Genomic DNA, 21,332 nt, shown 5'->3' on the forward strand with positions numbered 1-21,332 from the left:
GGGGTAGAACACGGGTCAGAGTCCTCATCAGGAAAGAGAAGACGAACAAGACCAACACCATTGGAATTAGAGAAGCATCGCGCAACCAGCGAAATGGAATCTCCCCTGCAATATGGGTCTGGCGACCCGAATCGCAGCCAAGCGTACTCAACATACACGCCCATCTCTGCGCCCTTGCCAACTTCATCAGAATCCAGGGACAGAGATGTGCGCATGGAAGGGGTCGAAGAGACTCAACCACGAACCACGACACCTCACTCGTTTAAAGACACGGTCGGCATATGACAGCGTTTCTTTCGTCCAAAAGCAACATACGGCGGTAATCCTGTTTTGAAAGCGTTCCGTCAACGACTTTACTTACGCACTCACGATGACCTATGGCCATGACACATGGAGGTACGCTCTGCCGTTTACGCTTGCTACCACCATTGATGATCACTCGTCAAGCGCGCGCATCATTGATCATGATCATGTTGTTATTGCAGCTCTGGGGCATTTGTCCCAGACACACCATCATTTCTTGTCAAGCTCGATTTCTTTGCCATACTTTTATCATTCCTTTCTTCATTGACTGCATGTCGACACTACGAAAGTTGAGATATGACGAGCCTTTACCTAATGTCTTAGTATCGCTCTCTTCACGACTAAAGAGTTTCGTATTTTCGTATCTCTTTCGGCAGTAAGGCGCCTATGCCAGCCATCTTGTTTTTTCCGCAACGTGTACGATAGATGGATTTCCGATCAGTTCCGCATTACGGCCTCTGTACAAAAAGCACCTATTAGCAACAGCATCAATAGTAGACTTGGCCACGGCCAATCAGTCCGCATTCTTCCCATCGCTTTGAGCGAGCATCCCTCGTACCATGTCGCACACCGCTCCTGCGTGTCAATGTACGTATCCTGGTGTCCATTCATCTAGCGAGTACTAGCATTTCACGACATTCGAGTTCCTGCAGGCTGACCAGGAAGGCATCATAGGAAGTGGTTGGGATCCCGAACTGGGCAGCGTAAGGCGACGCCAGCCGCGGCGCGCGACACGAGCAACGGGTCTTGTTTCACCTATGAATACCCTACGAGTTCCGGTACTACTATCGCCCGTTCTCGTACCTCATACACAAGGTCGCGACGCAGGGGTACCATTGCTACTCCGCGCGCAAAACTATTCGGCAATCTGCATGTAAGCGCCCTCCCAAACAACCTCCACACCTAACAATCAATCGCCATCCACAGTCTCAAACGTTCTACTCCATCTTCACCGGAAGTTTTTCGGCAGAAACCAGCTACGAGTATTGGTTGAGAGACTTGTGAGGAAATGACTCGAGTTGCAGCGTTGCGTTTGCGGCTACGCACTTGTCTCTGCAGACTACTGCTGCAGCACGAAAGGGGAGTCGACATGACGCCAACGCATGCACGCATCGACCAAGTCCCAACACCGAAACTGCAGAACAGCAAGCAGCAGACGCAGACAGCCATTGCCTGTCCAACCAACTTAGCCTGTGGTAAACATTGCGGCTAAAAACGCCCGTCAAATATCTGGAATGTCACTCTTGCGATTTGCAATGGTTGTTCGATGACACAACAACCACTACACTCCCTGTACAAGCGCGGACCAGGGGATGCGATGGAGGATGACGGAACCTTAACTCCAGTATCTCGGCCGCAACGTATCAGATATTACGCACCGAACCTTTACCCCACATCGCGCCTAGCAAGCATACCAGTGCCGTTTCCCATCTTTTCCACTACTACTACCAGCCTCGGTCTAAGGAATTAATTATCTCTTTAGTCCAACGGGCTACACAACGCGAATGCGACACGTCAAAGAACACAGTTTACCGATTCCCTGGCCTTTGGAAAGTTTTTACTAAAACATTCGACGGCGCTCTCCACCTGCCGTGTCGATAAACACTAACGGCATAGAACGAGGCTGACTGTCTAACTAACCTTGCCGTTACTAACTATCAACGTGTAAATATAAACAAACGTTTTGTGACAACCGTCCCAGCAACCAGGTGCTCTCATTCAGTTTCGCGCTGGCCCTGCCGCACTCTATGACGCCAGTGTTTTGAATCGTATCTGACAGCGATATTGCCAATACACGTTATTCTCTGGGGCGAGCTTTTTCCGAGCGAGAGCGAGAGTGCGAGCGGGTGGCTTGTATACGTATGCAAGGTCGTGCCTTGGAAGCTCTGGAAAGGGAAGGTACTGTAGGAGGGAGGAAGGAACAGGCGAAGGAAGGAAGGAAGGGACGGGGGAAGGTAAAGGTAGGGATGGGGCGGTTTACGCTTGGGCCAGGCGTTCTTGACGTTTTCGATTCCTCAAAGGGAGATGCGGGGGGTGTGCGTGGTTGGTAGGTAGGTCGCTCGTTGTTGTTCGAAGCGCGCGGGATGGGGAAGGCGCGATTATCGCGACATGTAAAGTTTAGTATGTTCGTAGAAACAGATCATCGTCGAAACAAATACTAAGCGCGCTATTATCCTCTACAATCCACTTCCCATCTACACCACCTATCTACCTTCCATCTCCATCGAAGCGCCCGCATCCGTCGTCGGTCCCTCGCTTACATCTGAAACACATTCCCCCATCCCTAATCCATACAGTACCTAGGCGATCCATATCCATAGATGCGCCCGTATATTACCCAGATCGTCATATAGCCAGGAGTCGTCTATACCACACACCTCTCTCGATTTCCATTCAGATCGCCGTCTTCGCGCTCTCTTCCGCTTAGCCCTGCACACTTCGGTTCATTCTTCACCTTCGGTTGCAGCATCCGAAATGCGCGCGTGCCGATTGCAGATTGGGCATATGAAGGGCACTTTGTACCTGCGTCTCGCGTGCGTGCGTGAGCGATGATGTCGGTCCTGCGCGTTCCTGCATTGGAACAATCTATACTTCTGCTCGATTGAGCGACTCGGTTAGGATGGAGAAGGTAAGTGGGTGTGCTGTGTATATCGACGACAATGGATAGGGATGGAGTTGGGCGAAGGTGTGGTATTGGTGATCTGGACTAGATGGTGGCATTCTTGTAGAGGGTAATATCGTCAAGGTGGTAATGTGGTATATGCCCAAGACGGGAGATATTAGGCGAGCAAGGGATGGGGGAATTGGGGTTAATATAGTTGCGGTTGTATACATGCATATGTGAGGGGCTGGCATGGCGTCGGTCGTCGCGTGCGCTTTCTTGACGTTTTCGATGATGAGATTACTACGTGTGGGTGATGACGTGCATAGATTCAATATTCCGTTCGCAGAGACGAAATGAGTACAGTATGTAGGTACAGACGGCGCACGACTCTGATGCGTATCAGAAGTGACAGAACTTTTGATAAATGGTATTGCTAGGATATCTCGGCTTCGAAAATCAGCACACACGCCTTGCTTTCAATACGCATCCCATGCCGTCAAAGCAACAGCTATGAACCAAACGCCGAAGTAAAAGCCCACCCAAAAATGCTGTGGTATCAAGAAAGGATAAAGGAAAACGGACGATAGTCTGCCAAGGTAGAAAACGTATATCAATGCTAAGCTCATTGCTCACCACCCCTCCTAGAACGCTATATATGCTCGAGATAGGAATCAAGGAGATGGATGCCTTGCTACGGCGCCACAGATTCTTCGACGGAGAGAAGCTAACTCGCCATGTCGCAATCACTTTTGCAGTCGGAGCATGTCCAGTCGCGTGGTTTGTCGGTTGGAATTATTGAATGGGTGTGAGATTGTACGCATGCCCAATGGAAGATTTGTCGTATGCAGTCCTGTCGAGATGTTAGTTGACGGAATTCTAGACGCACTCTGGGATTTGCAATACTTACGGTATCATTACAGGTGATGATACCCGATCCTGGTGTCGCCGATGCATCTTGGCCACAGTAACATAAGCCGTATGGTGGATCGTCATCTTCATTTTGAGGTGTTTCCAGTGGCTGTTCCACTTCCTGTGGCGGTGCTTCGCTCATGTCCACATCGCCATCAGGATCCGGAGTGGTAGGAGTCATATAGCCATTGAGTGCTCGTGAGTACGACCTGTCAATATCGCCTAAAACGTCGGCAAGAACGTCGTCAAAGGAGTCGTCAAGGGCTGCGGCTTTTGCCTTTCCCTTCCCTTTCCTGTCTCTTTTCGGCGCAGACCTCGTATGCGCCCTTAGTCCAGCCGAGCCAACAGACGTCTCCTGGTTTTGAACGTCGAGGTGTTCTAAACGCTGAGACAACTCGTTGGCTTCATGAATGTTTGTCTCCTGGTCGTTGACTATCTCCAAGGCTTTGCTGTGTACGTCCTCGGAGATAATATCTTCCTCTAATAATTCATCGAGCTTTTGTGTGAATTCGCCCATGATACCGGCCCGCCATATCCGTACACCGCATTCTCGTGCGAACCGAACGGTGGCGTCTCCAACATGTATGTCTGATTGCAGGCTCTCTTCGTGCATAAAGTCATCGAAGAGTTTTATGAACCGTCTGGCAGATTCTGATAGGTTTGCTTTGTCGATTTCTGCGTGCTTCCAGCGATACAGCCATTCTTCATCCAGCTCGTCATCGCTCTCACTGATCTCTTCGCCAGGCTGAAGAGGTCTTCTGCTGAGTGATCGGAAGAAAGTGATACCTTTCGGAGGTGTCGGTACGATGAACTTCTTCTTCTCCCTTTCTGGCCTAGACTGCACTTGATCTGGAAGTTTGCGTATCCTGGGTGCAGGCGCAACTTGCTGACCAGTTGGGGCAAGTTTCGATCTCGCGTTTCTGGTAGCTTTCCCAAGTCTCGCAGCTCTTTCAAACTCGTTATCGCCTGCCAAGAATTTTCGTCTGTCGAAAGGTTTGGGTGGTGCAAGTACGCGCACATCGTAAGGCTCGTCAGCGTTGTCGCTTGCACGTTGACGCTGGTCTGTTCTGTAATTCGCCACTTCGCTCTCGAATCGCCAGTGCTCTACCCCGTGCTCGTCGACCTGCTCAAGGAAGACCTGGTAATCGAAATAATCGTGCCAACTTATTAGATGCATCTTGAGATCGTCAATGTCAGTGGTTTTTCTCTTCGAGCAATGCGGACACATGAGCTCTGATCGTTCAAGAGTATCATTCCCGTACACAAATGTAAGTTTGTAGCGGGGTTCCATATCAAGAGGTGGCGTAGGATATGAGCTGGGTGGCTGCATAGAGCTTTTCAGGTGACGGTTGTGGCTCGTCAAGACCGAGTCTCTTTTGAGTGGGATCCAATGCATGCTGACTTCTAGCCCGATACCGAGCTGTTTCCCAGATGCTTTCAGTGGTAAAGTTATCCTTCCCTGTGGCACATCGAAAATGTTCCCGTACGAAGTCGAAAGACGCGCTGAGGCATCTGAGATCTTGACGCCCATGAAGTCGTATAGGTTCTTGACATTGTCGTGGGTTTCGAAATTGATGCTCAACATGATCATGTGAATATCGTTATCATCGATTTTGGTAGGATCAGTGTACCAACTCTCGCGATCAATGACAATGGGCTCCACTTCGATTGAAGCTTCCTTTTCCGATCTATCGAATCCTCGCAGTGTTGCTTCCTGATCTGGGGGATTCTTGCAGGTGGGCATGGTCGACGATGAAACAATTGACGTTTTGATGGAGGTCGTCAATCGTAAGATATTCCGCACTTTCCGCGCTGGATCATTCGATCGACCATTTCGAGAAGACTCTGGGGCGTTCAGCGGCCGTATACTGTGCACCTCAAGAACGAAGGATCCCCCAGTTTTTTCTGCTGAGATCATATCGTCTAGTAGATCCCAGGATGGAGGTTGCCACTGAGAGCGAAAGCGGGGTCCTGTCTGTGAATACTGATCTTCGCTTTGGCTATGCGAGAGGCCCTGCTGCACTTGTTTTCGATTTCGCTCCAGGAACGGTAATCTCTTCGTCTTATACAGGTAGTCGTAGAAGATTATGTTGCCGAAAAACCTGTCTCGCCGTTCTAGCATGCTCTGCCAGTGCACATGCATGTTAGAGAATGTCTCATTTGTCGAGAAACCGTGGTTCTTACAGAATTGAGTGGTTGCTCAGTTGCATCCTACAGCAACCGAGAATGTGTAATGAGAGCGCACATCGGTGGGATCAGGTGAGAGAAGATGGAGTTTGCTGCGGTCCTGCGCGGCTGTTCAGAGCGGCGTTGCGGATGGAGATTGGGCGCGGAAGTGAAGATCGCGAGAAAGCAGGGTTGTTGTTGTTGTTTCTAGCGGTCTGACGCCCCTGGCCAGCGTGCGTCTGTCCCACGATATAGAAAGACGCGCAACAATTACGCAAATTGCTCTTTTTGCTTTGGAATTGGCCGACAAAGAGTTGAATGTCTTGTGTTGATGGGATTCGTGTTTGTTGTTTCGCAGAGGTTTGTGGTCCGCGACGGCTACCAGGGACGACGCGATAGCGCACAAGCAGACAGCGCTCAGCCGGCGAGATGCTGAATCGCAACTTTCTGCGAGGCTTACTGTGCAGCAATGCGAACACGACGGACACCCCACACTCCTGACGGGTGTGTGCAGGCAAAGGTGTGTTGTGGCATGTGTCACGTGCACGGGCGACACGGCTAAGCCGCATCGGCTCGCGGATCCCGGATGATCTCATTGATCCTCTTACCTCCGAAGGCCGCATGCATCGACATTTCACTATCGCAACTCTCACTCTCAGTCCTCACACTTCTGACTCACACTTTGGCCTGCTCCATGCACCTCCGCGACTGCGTCCGAGGGCTTAGGAGCCCCTTATAGGCAGGACTCACGGCCAATTAGTCTGCGAGCTGGCCCCCCATAGTCACTGGACCCTACCTTGTGCGACATGGCCGTCACACTGAAGCGCAAACGCGGTGCAGTCTCGTATAAAGAGCCGAGCAGCGACGAAGATCTCTCCGAAGGCTCCGGCTATGAGCAGACTACCAGAAAGCGCACTGTCCCTACTCGACGATCAACTCGCCGCCCTCCAGCCGACGATGAAGCCGCCAGCGAAAGCGATCACTCTCCGCCAGAACCTGCTCCTATCAGGCAGCAACGCGGCTCACGCAGCTCACGGATTCGAGGAGCCCCACGGATATCATACAAAGATGTCAGCTCAGACGAGGAGGACGAAGAGGACCCAGATGCCGACTTCGAGCTGGAGGATGAGCGCGTCATGACAGTGAGGACAAGGTCGCGCCCGGTTGCAGCGCCGTCACCACGACCAGAGAAGATAGGAGGCACCAAGAGGAGTAGATCGCGAAGGAAAGCCGTCATAGGCGCACCGCTGAAGCCAAACAAGGAGGTTCAAGTCGAGCGCAAGACGACTATCCCCTCTGATGGACACAAGCCAGTATGTGTCTTGCATCTAATGGAAAGACTCGTGCTAATCTTCATATCCAGGCCTGGGCTTCCCTACCGTATCACGTACTCCTCCAGATCTTCGTGTACGCCTCCCATCCTCTCCACGACGAGAACATGAAGCCTACCGCATCGATACCGTGGCTTGTGCAGATGGCCAGGATGTGCTCAACGTTCACAAAACCGGCTCTGACGGCTCTGTATCGTAACCCACCCATATTCGCCATCAGACAGACGCGCAAAGACCTCGTTCACCATCTGATCACTCCTCCACCAGGGGCTCACGATGACTATCGGGTCATGGTCAAAAGATTAGAGCTGGATGCTACACAGATGACTGCTTTGACGGATCACGCAAACAGCGTTGCCGACCTTGCAGCCCTGGCTCGGTCACTGACGACACTGCGGGAGATTGACATCTTTGATCCTATGGATCGGCCACCCTTTCGCCCGCGGCTTAGGCGACTTCGGCGCTGGGTATATCCTACCGAGCTCTTTGATGCGCTTCGCCAGACCAGCCTCCGCTTGAGGAGTTGGCGATGGAACAGCACGTTTTGTAGCCAAGGACCTCTATGGATCAAGTCGATCCACGAAGGAACAGCATTTCAAAGCCTCCGCGATGTGTCTCTCGTCAAATTCCACCCTGAAGTTGTTCGCGAGGATCCAGAAGAGGACGACGGTCGACCGACAGTGGAAGAGCTGCTAGCATCTGCGTTGGCGGTGCTCCCCAATCTGCGAAGCCTATCCTTCGAGACTTGCGGTGTTGTCAGCGGGCGTCTCCTCCCATTACTGCCCACTGATCTCACCAGCCTCAGCATCATCAACTGCGGCGAGCTACTCTCTGATGCATTCCAGGCTTTTCTGGCTACACATGGCTCTCACCTCGAGGAGCTGACCCTCAATCACAATCAGGCTCTCGACATGTCATTTTTGGTCGACTTGAAGCGTTCTTGCCCTAAGCTCGAGGTCCTCAGAATGGACGCTACCTACTACAGCTCTCTTGTCATGTCCTCGGATAACGAGCCTCTCTACGAGACGCTTCTTGGCGAGAACGAAATGCCTACCTGGCCAACATCACTCCGTACCCTTGACTGCCAGTACTTGCGGAACTGGAATTCGAAGTCTGCGGACAACTTCTTCAGTTCGCTTATAAACTCTGCTGAAGAATTGCCCCGGCTTCAGGAGATCACTATCATCGCAATGGTGGACACCGACTGGCGGCAGAGAGCCGAGTTCAGACAGAAGTGGACTGCCAAGTTCAGAAAGGTCTTTGCCAGAAAGTGGGAAACACCTGATCCTAGTCTTGCGTCTCTCAGAGCCTTTAGAGAATGGAAGGCTCGCGGCGACGACGGGGAGAAGGTGGATTCTTTCATTGAAGGCATCTCCGAAGACATGGCGGAGAAGGCTGAGCCGGTCATGGCAGACGACGCTGATGGTAGCGATAGTGACGTTCCTTTGGCACCGTCACGCGTCCAGAAGCAGGATGAAGGCTGGGGCTCGAAGCGTCTTCGTTCTCGCTCAAAAGCAGCTCTAAGCTACGATGAGGAGTCCAATGAAGACGCTGCCTCGGAGGAAGAGGCGGCTTCAGATGAAGAAGAGCCTTTTGTGCAAGGTCGATGCCACACCGTCATTTTCCGCATCGACAACTTCCGACCACGCGAGGAAATCTTCAACGAGGCCGACTTCCTTGACGCAGAGCCCAGTGGGGATGAGGAGTGGAACGGCAACGATAACGAAAATGACGATGGAGGCGGGTATGCGTGGTGATCCACTTTCATTAAGGAGTAATCTTGGGTGTTTGGGTTTCAGGTGCGGGTATGACGTCTTGTACAGATATGACAGGCGTCGGGCTTTGGGGTTCATGCTCGGATCAAGACAGGAACTATGCATTAGGGAGGCGTTTATGTGGTTGGTTATTGAGATATCCGTGTGTTAGTATTGGGTTGCATCGGGCGCAAAGGTCGGGCTCTGGGAACCGTTTGGCAGCTGTCTCAGCCACATGTAGAAGCCAGCCATGCCAAGCGATCATCGGGTTTGCCGTGTGAATGTGATTAGCTTGTTTGTGATAGCAGCGATGCAAGGCAGCTGAAGAAACACATTCGCGCGCGAGACATGCGTCACTCGAGTGACTGCGCAAGTGCACAGCCTCGCAGAGCGTCCCAGCATCCTGGCCAATCCCCACCATGACCGCTAACAAGGACCACCCGCCCATTGCTGCTCGCACTCCTGTCATATAACCGCTGGCTGCGATGTGTTGATATTTCCGGCCGCCTCTCTTCCTATACCGAATCTCTGTTATATTCTTCCTCCTCCCTTCCTCTCGCATCCCCCCTTTGTACCCCGCCATCCCCTGCTCTCCACACCAACGACATGGCGGTACCCACACCTCCCATCCCGCCTGTCTCGCCAGACTCGGGCCCTACCGACCCTACGCTTCCCAAGCTGCCCGCTGGCTGGATAGCGCAGTGGGATAACTCGTACGTCTCTCTCTCAAGCACAATAGAAGACACGCTGGCTGCCCCGCCTTCGCACCGCATGCCCCGCGACACGAAACTGACATAGACCACAGATCCCGAAAGTATTACTGTACGTAGCCTTGGCCGCATCATCGCGCGATTTATGTCCTCAACGACGCCTCGACTCGCGAACGAAGCAAAACATACTGACTCCACGGCGATAGATGTCCAGATCAGCACCGGCGTCTCGCAATGGGAACTGCCCACGAGCGAAGCGCCCGTCGGCGGCTCCTCGTCCCACAGCACACCCGCGCAACAGACGAACCCATACAACGTCCCCGGCACCTCAGGCCCCGATGCAGACGACGGACAAAGAGGCATGGGCGACGGCCCGACTGGCGACAGGGCAGGTGGATTGGGTGTACGCCACATGCTACTTGGGCATCAATCGGGCGCTGGCTGACAATGGGAACAGGGCTTTGCGATGAACGCGCTCATGGGCAACAAGCAGAGTAATAGTGGACATGGCGGCGGTGGCTCGGGAAACCTCGTCGGTCAGCTCGCTGGATCGTTCCTCGGAGGTGGAAAACAACATGGTGGTTCTTCTGGGGGTCACTCTGGTGGCGGTGGTGCGGGACAGCTTGTTGGACAGCTGGCTAGTGGCCTGCTAGGTGGTGGGAAGCAGCATGGAAGTTCTGGAGGTCAACATGGCGGCAGCGCTGGCCACGCATCGAGCGGTGGTGGTGGTCTTGGAGGCATGCTTGGAAGCGTCCTCGGTGGAGGATCATCGGTATGGACATGAGTCTCGACTCAGAGAAACGCGCTGACAACATCTAGCACAACAAGCCCAATAACGGCGACTACGGCTACTCCGGTGCCTCGTCAGGCGGCACCTACACCGGCACCGCCCCGCCAACGTCCTACAACCCCAGCGCTCAAGGCGGCCAATACGGCGGCAGCGCTCCAAGCCATGGCTACTCATCTCCAGGTCCTGGACAACAATACGGTCAGGGTCAAGCCCACGCAGGCTACGGCGGACAACACTCTCCGCCCCAGCAGCAACAGCACGGCCAACACGGCCAGCATCAAAGCTACGGCTCGCAAGCTGGATTCGGTGAACAGTCAGGATACGGTGGGCCAGCACCAGGCTATGGTCAAGGACCACCGGCAGGCGGCCCACCAGGCGGCTACGGACAACAAGGTATGAACAATGTCACCGCGAAAGGGGAAGACGTGAGAACTAACATTCATCTAGCTGGCTACGGAGGTCCGGCATACGGCGCACCAACCGGTCCCTACGGCGGCGCCGCAAACTACGATAACCACCAGCACAACCAGTACGGCGGTGCTCCCACGCACGCCAACCAATATGGCGGCGGTCAACAGTATCCTCCTCCTCCTGGTGGCCATCAGGTTGGGTACGGAGGCCCGCCGAGCCACCACACTCCTCAGCCGGGTTGGCAGTAAATCTATCGCACTCGATCGGCCGAATCGTTGCGTGGTACTTGGATAAAGGGGTACACGGTCTTGGGTAGATTGCGGTATAGCAGTATGGCGATGAGAGAGGAACGGACGATGTTCAGTGTTTTGAACATCGTGTCTTGGTCTTGCTAGAGATACCTTTCTGAACTGTGTAGATTGAACAATCTTTGTTCTCTTCCTGAGTCCTGCCTTGTGTTTTCCCGGTGATCTGGCATAGCAGTGTCCGTGGCTCTTTGGCATCGGGACTCATTTCGATGGGTAGGTCTGGTCGTAATCTCGACTTCGATCGCAGCCTGATTCTTCCTACGTCGTTTTCCCTCGCTTGACTGATATCTGTGTAGTACGAGGGCCGGTAACTGCGCGTGTCTGGGGCGTATCGAGGACTGGCAATCCGACATGTCTCTTTTGTCAACCGCGCCGGTTGCCCTCTTTCCCTCAGCTCTCCCCGAAACTTTCCACATAGCCGTCGCTGCGCACCACCATGCCCATTCAACTCGTACATGCCATATTCCTCACCCAAACAAATCCCCTCCATCCCCACTCCCACTCCCACCCAAACACCCCAATACACCCCCCTCCCCCACAACCCTCCACGCCACACCAACCCTCCCATTCCCCTGTCCCACCCCTTCAACCCCAGGCACCTCATCCCCCTCACAACTCCCCACCCACCCACTCAAACTCGCCCGGAACCCACGCGCATCCTGCCGCGGAATCCGCACCCATACTTCCCGACCATGTATCTTGAGTGTGTCGATGGGGATCGCGGTGCCGGTGGTACCGAGGTAGGCGCGCAGGGGGGCGGTGAGGAGGGTTGAGGTTAGGAGGGGGGAGATGGAGGGGGAGGGTGTGGGAGGAGATGGGTTAGATGGGTTGGACGGGGTGGTGGGAGGTAACGAAGCGGTTCCTGGTGTGAGGAGGATGAGGTGGAAGTAACTCCAGCTGGTTTTTCGGAATGTAGTTTGGTGGAGGATGTGATTTTGTTTTTCGGAACGCTTGTCTTTGCGTTTGCGTTTTTTAGCGTTTGGTGTATTTGGGGCGGGAGGTGCGTCGGGTAGGGCTGTGTCTGCGTCGTCGGGGATGGGCGCGTTTGAACATGTTGAGGTGTTTGGTTCGGCGGTCGCGGACGTCGTATGAGCCGTCTGGGTAGCTATTGGCGCCATATCGAGGGCGTGTGGGTGTGCGCGCGTCTTGACTTTTCGTGTCGCAGTGTTGGAGCTCCGAGGTATCTTGACGCGAAACTTTTGGCGGGGTTAACTAGCGCGGTTTCCTTACCTCCGGTCCTCGCGTCTCTGAAGATTCCGAGACAGTTGGTATTGAAGAACTTGGTAATCTGCTTTGGGAAGGTATGTCTTGATGAAGGTCGATGGGTTCTAGATCCCCGAGATGCCCGAAGTCTGCTACACGATATCGAGACTAAAGTTCAGTGTTTACTAACAAGAACTCGATAGATATTGAGCATCATCGTCATTACTTCCTATCAAAAGACCAGATACGACTGTTCAACGCCTTTGAACTCCGCTTTATCCATCCCAGGCCATTACTCATCCTTCACATCGTCATCGCAGGTCCACAAGTCCATGACTTATACAGTGTCTCAAGAATGGAAAACCTTCTCCAACCTCTCCAGCAAAAGATCCGCGTGATGCTTCTGGAAAATCAGCATAGGCCTCAACCGCACTGCCCTCTCTCCCGACCCCCCAATATTGACACCCTCACCCTTCGCCTTCCTGAGCACCTCATCCCTCCTCACACTATCAAACGCAATAAATGTGCCCTGTCCCTTCCCCCTCAGATTCTGAATCTCCTGCGGGAACCTCTCGCTCAACCTCTGCAGACCCGCAAAGAGATAATCCCCCGTTGCAGCAGTGTTGTTAACAAGATCCATACGCTTAATTTCTTGAATGATAGACCGGAAGAGTATAGCGCGCGCCGGATCACCCATCCAAGTATTAAACTGGCGATACGGTTTATTCGGCCTAAGCGCATTATCACCAAAGTAATACCCCGCCGTCTGTGCTTTCTTGCTGAAAGTAACCATATCAGGCGGCGCGTCCAACCCCCAGTGTTCATGCGCCCAGAACTTGCCGGTCGCGCCGACGCCCGTTTGCACTTCGTCGACGATGAGGAGGACGTTGTGTTTTTTGGTGAGGGCGCGCAGGCCGCGGAAGAAAAAGGGCGTGGCGTGGTTGTCGCCGCCTTCGGATTGGACGGGCTCGATTACCACGGCCGCGGGTGGGTTGTGGTAGTTTAGGAGGATGGATTCGGTTTCGTCGAGGCAGCGCTGTTCTTCTGCTGCGTTTTCGGCTTCATGTTCATGAAGGGGGTATTTTAGAACCGGGAAGGGGGCTTGCGGCCAGTCGAAGGCGGGGATGTCGAGCTTGTGGATGGGTTTGGAGCGCGTGGTTGATAGACTGCCGAAGAGGCGCCCATGAAACCCGGTCTTGAAAGAGAGGATGGACATGTCGGGTGCGCCGGGCGCTTTGTTGTTCATGGAGGAGGATATGTCTTCGGCGGAGAAGTCGGCGTCGATGCCGCCGCGTTGTTGTTGTCGCTTCCACATGAAGGCGGCTTTGTAGGCGAGCTCGTTGGCGTCGGAGCCGGCTTGCGCGGTGAAGACTTGGTTGAGGCCTTTCGGTGCGACGGATAGGATGCCCGTTTCGAGGATGTCGGCCCAGTCGTGCTGGGGGAAGTTTCCCAGTGCTGGTCGGTTGATGATGGCGGAGGCCATGTCGGGGGAGGTGGCGGCGAGGAGGAGGGATGGGTTGTTGTAACCTACGGGGATGGAGGCGATTTGGGCGTATACGTCGAGGAGGACGTTTCCGTCGAGGTCTGCGATGCTGGATGATGTCAGTCTATCTCCCTTGATGAATTGATGTAAGGCGTACTAGTTGCCATAGCTTTGCGAGTAATCGGCCATCATATTCAAGCTTCTGGTGTCGAACACCTTGCTTAGTCTCTCGATAGCCTTCTTGCTCTCCGGACCGGGTATTTGTGTCTTTACAGTAGGCTGGCGAGGCTCATCTGGGAAGAAGGAATGCTCGCCGCTCTCTGCAACGGCGGCTGCTGCTGCAGATGCATGTCTTTTCTGTGATGCAATTGGTGCTCTGGAAGCTGGACGAGCATTTGCGCGGAAAGCTGGGGCTCGAAGACGCCCAGCAGTGCGAGCGAGAGACGCCATCGTGGTCGTCGTCAGGACAGTTGTTGTCGGTAGAAAGATGGCGTACAGCTGTGTTGACACTGCGGGGAGCTAATGCGGGGAGACGCGACGCGTAGATGTAAGGTCAGCTAGGCCACACACAAACACGACGTATATCGAAGAAAATAGCAAGAGATGAAGAGATGGGGAGCTTCCCGATGAGTAAGAGCGATATCGCAACTTATAGCAATGCCAATCTGTTTATCTATGCCGTGATATCGCTGATAGAGCTCCATGGTCAACCGGCCCTAACCCGTTGCTATCCCCGCAAAAGCTCGTCCAAGCGAGCCCCTCCAAAGCTTGACCCACTTTCGAGCTTGTCTAAACCAACTCCAATCTGGCAATGTGATCCGCTACACGCTGCAGACGCCGTGCACGCCAGGTGCATCCATATACAGCCACATTGAAGGGCGTCTCTCGTACAACGGGTAATGCGGTGAAAAGCTCATGCTACCTCGTCAATCTGTCAAGGTACGCATCCGAGTCTCGCTTTCCTTGCTCATCCCCAGGATATACCGCAGCAAGACGATACCAAATATAGTTGGAGTCGTGCTATGAAAGCGGTTCGATGTTGCAGTCGAGCACGGCGCTTGTTACGATGATGGCGTCTTTCTTGCCCTGCATCTCCGAGATGAGGATACCGTCTTTATTCTGCGCGCAGATGGTCGCTTTGATCTTCGCACCGGTACTGCTGCCACCGTCATTTGGCTTTACATCAAGGATATACAGTTCATTGCCCGTTCCGGCCCGCGCATAGTGCATAAGGACGTTGCCGTTATGCCTCTCCTCTGTATGCCAGTCACGCCATTTGTCGTCCTGGTCTTGAGGCTCAAACCCGGCTTTGAGCTTCACAAAGTCAGCCTCGCTGATATTCACATCCCAAGACGTGGTATCAGTGCAGACTATGGGCTTCTTCGCATGTTGCCTCAATGTCGAGGGTACCTAGATCGTACTTTTGAGTCTGCGGCTAGGTACCGCTGAAGTAGATGAGATCTGCTTGGACCCTAATCGCGTCAGGCGTTGGCGGGCACTTCCGAAAACAACCTAATCTAGGTAGCGAGGCGGATAAGGCTGAGCGAAGAGGCCGCCCGCGGGCGGGTATGTTCGTATATGCTGATGCTGAAACTGAATGTCTCTTCATCCCTGATCATCTGGGCATGACGTGACGGGGCGAAGATCACGGCCTGTAGGTACGCGCGTAGACCTAGGTGTAAGCGCTGCAATTCTTCGCGACAAGACCTACGTCAGCTGGGAGGCACAGCATTACACGTTTCTTTCCTCTTCGAGAAGATTGTATTTCCGTGCCACCATCTTACGTCTTGGCTATCGAGACATGGAGTAGGCCTGTTACTGTAGTCACATCAAGTATCGTTCAAGGCAACTTTGGGGTCGTTCGCAAGAAGGGATGTTTCGCGGCTGGTGTTCGAAATTGGACGCCTAGCCGTCTTACTGTTCTTCCCCCGCGCGTTTTACTTTGACACAAATTTTACGAAGATTGGCTGACTCACATTCCTTAGCCCCTCGGACTGTCTGCCTGATTTCACAACTTTCATATACTTTCGTTTCAGTCCAGAGCGTTCTTGACCTCATAGCCTCTTCGGCGCGGCGTTCCATAGCTGCAGGGCGTTATTACCGACAGGAACGCAGGGCAGTCAGCAAAGGGATACACAGAAGGCACCGAAAGTCATGGAGAGCTATGGATGAAGAAAGTTGCATTCCGATCAGGAAGCCGTTAGATGCCTGCGCATGCCAACCTAGGACAACTCTGAGCACACTAGAGCCCACATCGACGCCAAGTCACCATCTTTGCATGTTCTCATGTTGATGTACTCAATAGACCTATTCAGTCTGTTTCTTGTATGAGGCATACGTATTTCACTAGATACCATCTCTACGGCGATCTCCCCGCATAATCCATCGCTTGCGTCCACCGATTAGCATGAATGTGAGCTTCCACGCCCACACTTTCCACCTCAGCGCGCAAGCTCTCGCATCGGGCTTTCAAAGCTTCGTCGGCAGACCAATGGCAAGACATGCGTATCTCTTTGAGGCAAGGCAACTGCTCGTCTTTTTTCTCAGCAAAGCCGTGAAACATGGTTTCGAGGCTTTGCTTGTGCTGTTGCGGTCTCCCCTCAAATACTTGAACCCCGTCGATTGTCTCTGACAAGGTCGTGGAGTTGGTGTCATCGTCATGGCTTTTCCACTCTTCTGATGTTAGGAACAACCGAGTGACCGAAGCAGGGACTAGGCCACACATCAGAAGATTGACATGAGACTGATCTGCGGGATCCGTTCCGAGGTGGGCAGCGGATCTCATGACGCATGTCGCAAGGTCAAGAGGGATCTCTAACTTGTGCAGACGCGGGAAGTCGCGCATGGTCGCCGTTCCAAGCGCGATCTTGCCGCTAAATTCGCGCTTTGTTATAGACAGCTCTTCGAGATGGCTGCCAGCCTCCTTGCCGATAGTCGTAACGAGGTCGCAGATATCCCAAACTCGACTGAGTTGCTTGTCAGAGTGAGAGTAAACGAGCGTTTTCAGGCGCGGCGTGTAGCGCAGGAAGTGTTGCATAGTTGGACCATCGAGGTTGCAGCCGCGCAGATAGGCTATCTCCAGTGTTCCGCCCACAGGGGGCGGGATTGGTTGACGTGGAGAAGAGGGCTCGCGAGCTTCGATGTCGGATATAGAGGTGGGGCCGTGGAAAGTATGGATGTTTGGAAGGGCCAGGAGCGGAGTAATCTTGTTCAGGACAAGACCTTGCCGCATTGCATATGAGAACCCAGTCTTCAGGGTGGTCACCAATGCGAGACTGGCATTTGTCGAAGTGGCGTTTGGTTGACGCGCGTGGTGGACGATGGCCTCAAAAAGCTTATCGGTTTCTTTGTCGTGGGTCCAGCGAAATGGAAGAACCACGGTCTTGACGTTGGGCAGCAGTGTTAGAAGAAACGACGAGGCAGCCTGAGTATATTGGTTGTCTTCCAGACCTCGTTCATACTTTTCGAAGTAGTCCTGCGATTCGGTGCCTGACAAGTACTTCGAACTGGCAAATAAGTCGCGAACGGTCTCAGGACGATAGCCATCCCTTTCCATGATCCAGAGGCGTCCGCCAACAGGTAGCCGAAGGTCCGCCTTGAAATCTGCATGCTCTATGTAGCGCGCAACAACTGGCTCTTCAGCGATACGGGCAATCAGCTCAAAAGGTGTCCTGATGGTGAGGGAAGGGTATTTGTCCTTGAGAAGATAATCGAAGTTGCGAAAGTGGGAGCGGAGTTCGTTGTGGTGCTTGAGCAAGGGCTTGCAAAGCGTGTGGAACTTGCGGCAGGACAGACATAGGCTCTCGAAACCCTCTGGAATCGTATGGTCGACGATGAGCGCGAGGAGTTCGTCGGCTAATTCCAGTAAAGCCATATGACGTTGTAGACGACTTCGTGAGAACAAGAATCCTGAAAACAATAGTATATGCAACGTCTGGTTACGAGGAGAATGCGATCTTGACTCAGCTTGGGGTCTGATTTTGGCCCGGGCTGACCATTGAAGGTGTACTCTTGAGGGACGCAGTATGATTACAATAGCCTTGGGGTAAGTCTAGTTAGGCGCACAGTGTCAGGCGAGAGATTTGGGGTCCGCGATATGTATAGCAGACGTTGTCTCGGGCTGACGTCATGCCCCTGGGACAGACCCTGCTGAAGCCTTTAGCGACTAAGGAAGGGAGGCCATTGGACGGCCCTGCCCAGGCTTACCACCTCGCCAAGCCAGCCTCGCCCTATGCTTCAGGTTTATTCTGAACCGACTCCTACTCCTCCCCAAACCAACTCAACAGACAAGAAAAAGCGCCTTTGACTCAGACGGGGCGTTCACAATCCTGATTTGCGACTTACAGTGATTCAGACTGGGGCCTTGTCTCTCCCTCAACCGATTCCTCTTCTCCACCATCGCTTCATCTTCGCCCCCGAAATACACAACTTTCCACTGTCTTCGTCATGTCTCCTTCGTATTCGTATTTTGATCACCAGCTTCTTCTAAGCAAAAGCCTCCATTGCAACAAGATGGGGCGGCCGTCTGCCCGCACCATGCGAGCCATGAGGAAGTCATTCTCGGAGATGCTATTTCCAGCATTCAATCTCAGCATGAGGGGGCTCAATGCGATCGTCAGCATTGGTACTTATCTCCATATCAGGGCTATAAAGAGGACATGTTTTGGCTCTCTTTTCAACACAAGTCATCACAGCCAGTTTCTCACTGCTTCATCATCACCTCTATCATCGTATCCTTCTACTTCCTTTATCCGCTATCAATTTCCCTACTCTTTGCAATGCGCGCCAAGCGATCCTCTGCGATGCGATTTCTACTATGTTCTTCAGTTGTCCTTACAGCGTCTGCAGCTGTGATCCGCACGCCTCTGCAACGGCGCCTAGAAGAATGCCAGCTAGACATTCAAGATGAAATGGCCGACGATCCCGACAGAGTCAATACGGACGGGACGGCCGGAATTGGTGCCGAGTTTGAGAGTCCGGACTTCCGCCTTACAAAGTCAGGATGCAGCGCGGACGATACAAACGCCGCAAAGAGAAAAGTCATTGCCGAACGAACTGGCACGAACTGGGAGCTCACAGCAGACTCTGTCAATGAAGCTGGAGCACTCCAGGCTGAGTACATCATTGATGGCGTTAAGGTCAAAGTAGGCAGCGTAGATGATGCGACCAACGGCGCGAAGGTCGCGGCAGCTATGGCTCAGAATCTCGTAAGAGCCGCCTAGCAGACCTGTGATGTCTCTTGCTAACCGGGTCAGGTTGACTGGTACCCATGGAGCGGCGACCTCAACTCAGAGGCACGACAGGTCGACGTAGCCGACAACAACTGCAACAAGTGGAAGATCATCACCAATTCGAAAACGAAACCACAGAAGATATCCTACCAGCCTCAAATCACCACGCCAATGCCATTAGAGGCACTGTACAGCCTGATGAAGGAACAATTTGATGGGAGCGATCCAAATATCCTCAATGGGCTCGATCGTTTTCAAAACAAGAAGCTTGATTTCGTAACGAAGAATCACTTCCAGTCCAGCCCAGGCGGCATTGGTCCGGAAGCGGCCACGGATGACGTGCTGGCCTTTTGCACCCTGGTCTTATCGTACGCCAAAAACGCAAAAGATCCTCTTCAACCAGGTTCAAGTCCCAAGATCTTCACATCGTTCACACCTCGAACGCACTTCAACAAGATGCTCTCGCATGTCAGCTCCAAGTTGCCAGCCAAGGGAGACGAGCTTTGGGCACTGTTCAACGTCCTTGCATGCTACCAGAGTGGCGGAACCAAGTAAGTTCTGGCTAGACTTATAAGTGGTTTGACCACACTAACAAAATGTAGAATCGATACAGACGTATGTGGAGGTACCCCCGAAAGTCCCGAGCCTACCGACAACAAATTTGGCGACTACACTTTTGCTCAAGGCGATACCAAATGCAACATCCGTGACTGGATCCACGGTCTAGACCCAGAATCAGATGAAAACGATAAGCTCACCGAGTTCGACAAGGAAATCGACGGGTCTATTGGAAGACTAGGCAAAACTCAAGAAAAGATGTTCAATTCTGAGCGCTCTGTGCCTCTCTTCGAATTCCGCGATCTCAATACCCTCCAGACTGAAGGAATGGAGAAATTCATGGGCGACGTGGACAAAGCCATCCAAGACCTCCACAATAACTTTGCAACCCCACCTGGAAAGAAGGCCAGGCGTGGCGTCTGCGATGATTTCGAGCCGGAGCCGGAGCAAGAGCCAGAGCCGACTGGCCCAACCAAGCAGCTCGCAGTCCTCGGTGCCTACGTCCCCGGCGCCCCCACGATGGACTGGCTCTTCCTCGAAGCCGACTATGAGCAGGGCGTCGAGTGCCGCGAAGACTTCCTCCGGCCTTTTGAGACTGTACCGTGGGATGAGTCTGGCACAACGTACCCTGGCGGCACCAAAGAGCTCGATCTCGAGATTGACGGAGAGGTGTGCGAGTACCGCAACGACGGCGACGACCCGGGAGCGCTCTGGTGTGGCGAGAGGGTCATTGGCTGTGTGAACGATCCGGCCGACAAGGATCCCAACGATGTGAATGCGGAGAAGGGCGAGTACCAGTGCGGCGATTACACGCGACAGCCTGTGTTTGTCTGCCCTTGGTAGTTGCGCAGTACATGACTTTGTTCGGCATCTCTAGAATGTTCCGCACACGCGATATTGGGAGGCGTTCCTGGGTCTTTTGTATGGTAGTTCCGTCGCTCACTTTGTGTTTGTGTTGTTGTTCGTGTTTCGGTGGCTCAGGTGGTGCGAGATCGGGGTCTGTGCTCGACGCTAGATTCCGGCGGCAGAAGATGGATCTCAACACCATCATGTCGGCACCACCTCACCTATCTTGTAGAATTATGTAGAACGAGAATCTTTTACGGAGGCCTGTTCCCCCAGCTTTGCTTTCATGCACTTTCTACATGGCCATGCTGTCAGCTTACAAGGCTGAAAACGCCACGACGCGCGGTTGCTGCACAGCCCCGCATTGCCTCAGCTGCCATAGACGATAACAAGATCTCGTCTGCCTAGAATGCATCCTTGCTTCAACACGGAACTCATCTCGATAACGACGCACTCGAACCTTCAACAGCCAAAGACGAATCGCGATGTGCGAACGAGAGGCGACAATCATTGGAGAGCCGCACGAGGCATGCCTTGAACCGCCGACGGAACCCGCAACGTACAAGCACCGGCCACTTAGTCGTTCCCTGGACGAAATACGCCTACTCAAGCTGCGCAAGGAGAAACACGGCCCCGTACACTGCGACGTCGAAGTATTTCCGCTCGAGCAGGCTCCGGACTACATTGCTCTGTCCTACCGATGGGGCCCGCCGTTACCTCTACA

At 53.3% G+C, this 21,332-nt stretch overlaps 6 protein-coding genes across 6 annotated transcripts; 3 read left to right on the forward strand and 3 right to left on the reverse strand.

Annotated features, from left to right (window-relative positions):
* Nucleotides 1-3,632: 3,632 nt before the first annotated feature.
* Nucleotides 3,633-5,561, reverse strand: J4E90_007826 (uncharacterized protein; the record flags this gene model as incomplete). The annotated part of the gene is made up of 1 exon (XM_051437357.1): nt 3,633-5,561. One exon carries the CDS (start codon nt 5,559-5,561, stop codon nt 3,633-3,635), a length of 1,929 nt encoding a protein of 642 aa, XP_051289103.1.
* Nucleotides 5,562-6,789: 1,228 nt separating this feature from the next.
* Nucleotides 6,790-9,071, forward strand: J4E90_007827 (uncharacterized protein; the record flags this gene model as incomplete). The annotated part of the gene is made up of 2 exons (XM_051437358.1): nt 6,790-7,296; nt 7,347-9,071. The coding sequence occupies 2 exons, from the start codon at nt 6,790-6,792 to the stop codon at nt 9,069-9,071; spliced, it is 2,232 nt and encodes a 743-aa protein (XP_051289104.1).
* Nucleotides 9,072-9,674: 603 nt separating this feature from the next.
* J4E90_007828 (uncharacterized protein) lies at nt 9,675-11,227 on the forward strand (the record flags this gene model as incomplete). The annotated part of the gene is made up of 4 exons (XM_051437359.1): nt 9,675-9,781; nt 9,998-10,181; nt 10,236-10,550; nt 10,598-11,227. 4 exons carry the CDS (start codon nt 9,675-9,677, stop codon nt 11,225-11,227), a joined length of 1,236 nt encoding a protein of 411 aa, XP_051289105.1.
* A 1,612-nt stretch (nt 11,228-12,839) lies between these two features.
* Nucleotides 12,840-14,423, reverse strand: J4E90_007829 (uncharacterized protein; the record flags this gene model as incomplete). Its single annotated transcript, XM_051437360.1, has 2 exons — nt 12,840-14,082; nt 14,131-14,423. The coding sequence occupies 2 exons, from the start codon at nt 14,421-14,423 to the stop codon at nt 12,840-12,842; spliced, it is 1,536 nt and encodes a 511-aa protein (XP_051289106.1).
* Nucleotides 14,424-14,993: 570 nt separating this feature from the next.
* On the reverse strand, nt 14,994-17,847 carry J4E90_007830 (uncharacterized protein; the record flags this gene model as incomplete). The annotated part of the gene is made up of 2 exons (XM_051437361.1): nt 14,994-15,287; nt 16,582-17,847. 2 exons carry the CDS (start codon nt 17,845-17,847, stop codon nt 14,994-14,996), a joined length of 1,560 nt encoding a protein of 519 aa, XP_051289107.1.
* Nucleotides 17,848-18,883: 1,036 nt separating this feature from the next.
* Nucleotides 18,884-20,605, forward strand: J4E90_007831 (uncharacterized protein; the record flags this gene model as incomplete). The annotated part of the gene is made up of 3 exons (XM_051437362.1): nt 18,884-19,180; nt 19,229-19,755; nt 19,807-20,605. The coding sequence occupies 3 exons, from the start codon at nt 18,884-18,886 to the stop codon at nt 20,603-20,605; spliced, it is 1,623 nt and encodes a 540-aa protein (XP_051289108.1).
* Nucleotides 20,606-21,332: the final 727 nt, after the last annotated feature.

Source organism: Alternaria incomplexa (genome assembly GCF_024043165.1).
Source record: "Alternaria incomplexa strain BMP 0042 chromosome Unknown scaffold_11, whole genome shotgun sequence".
Lineage (NCBI taxonomy): Eukaryota > Fungi > Ascomycota > Dothideomycetes > Pleosporales > Pleosporaceae > Alternaria > Alternaria incomplexa.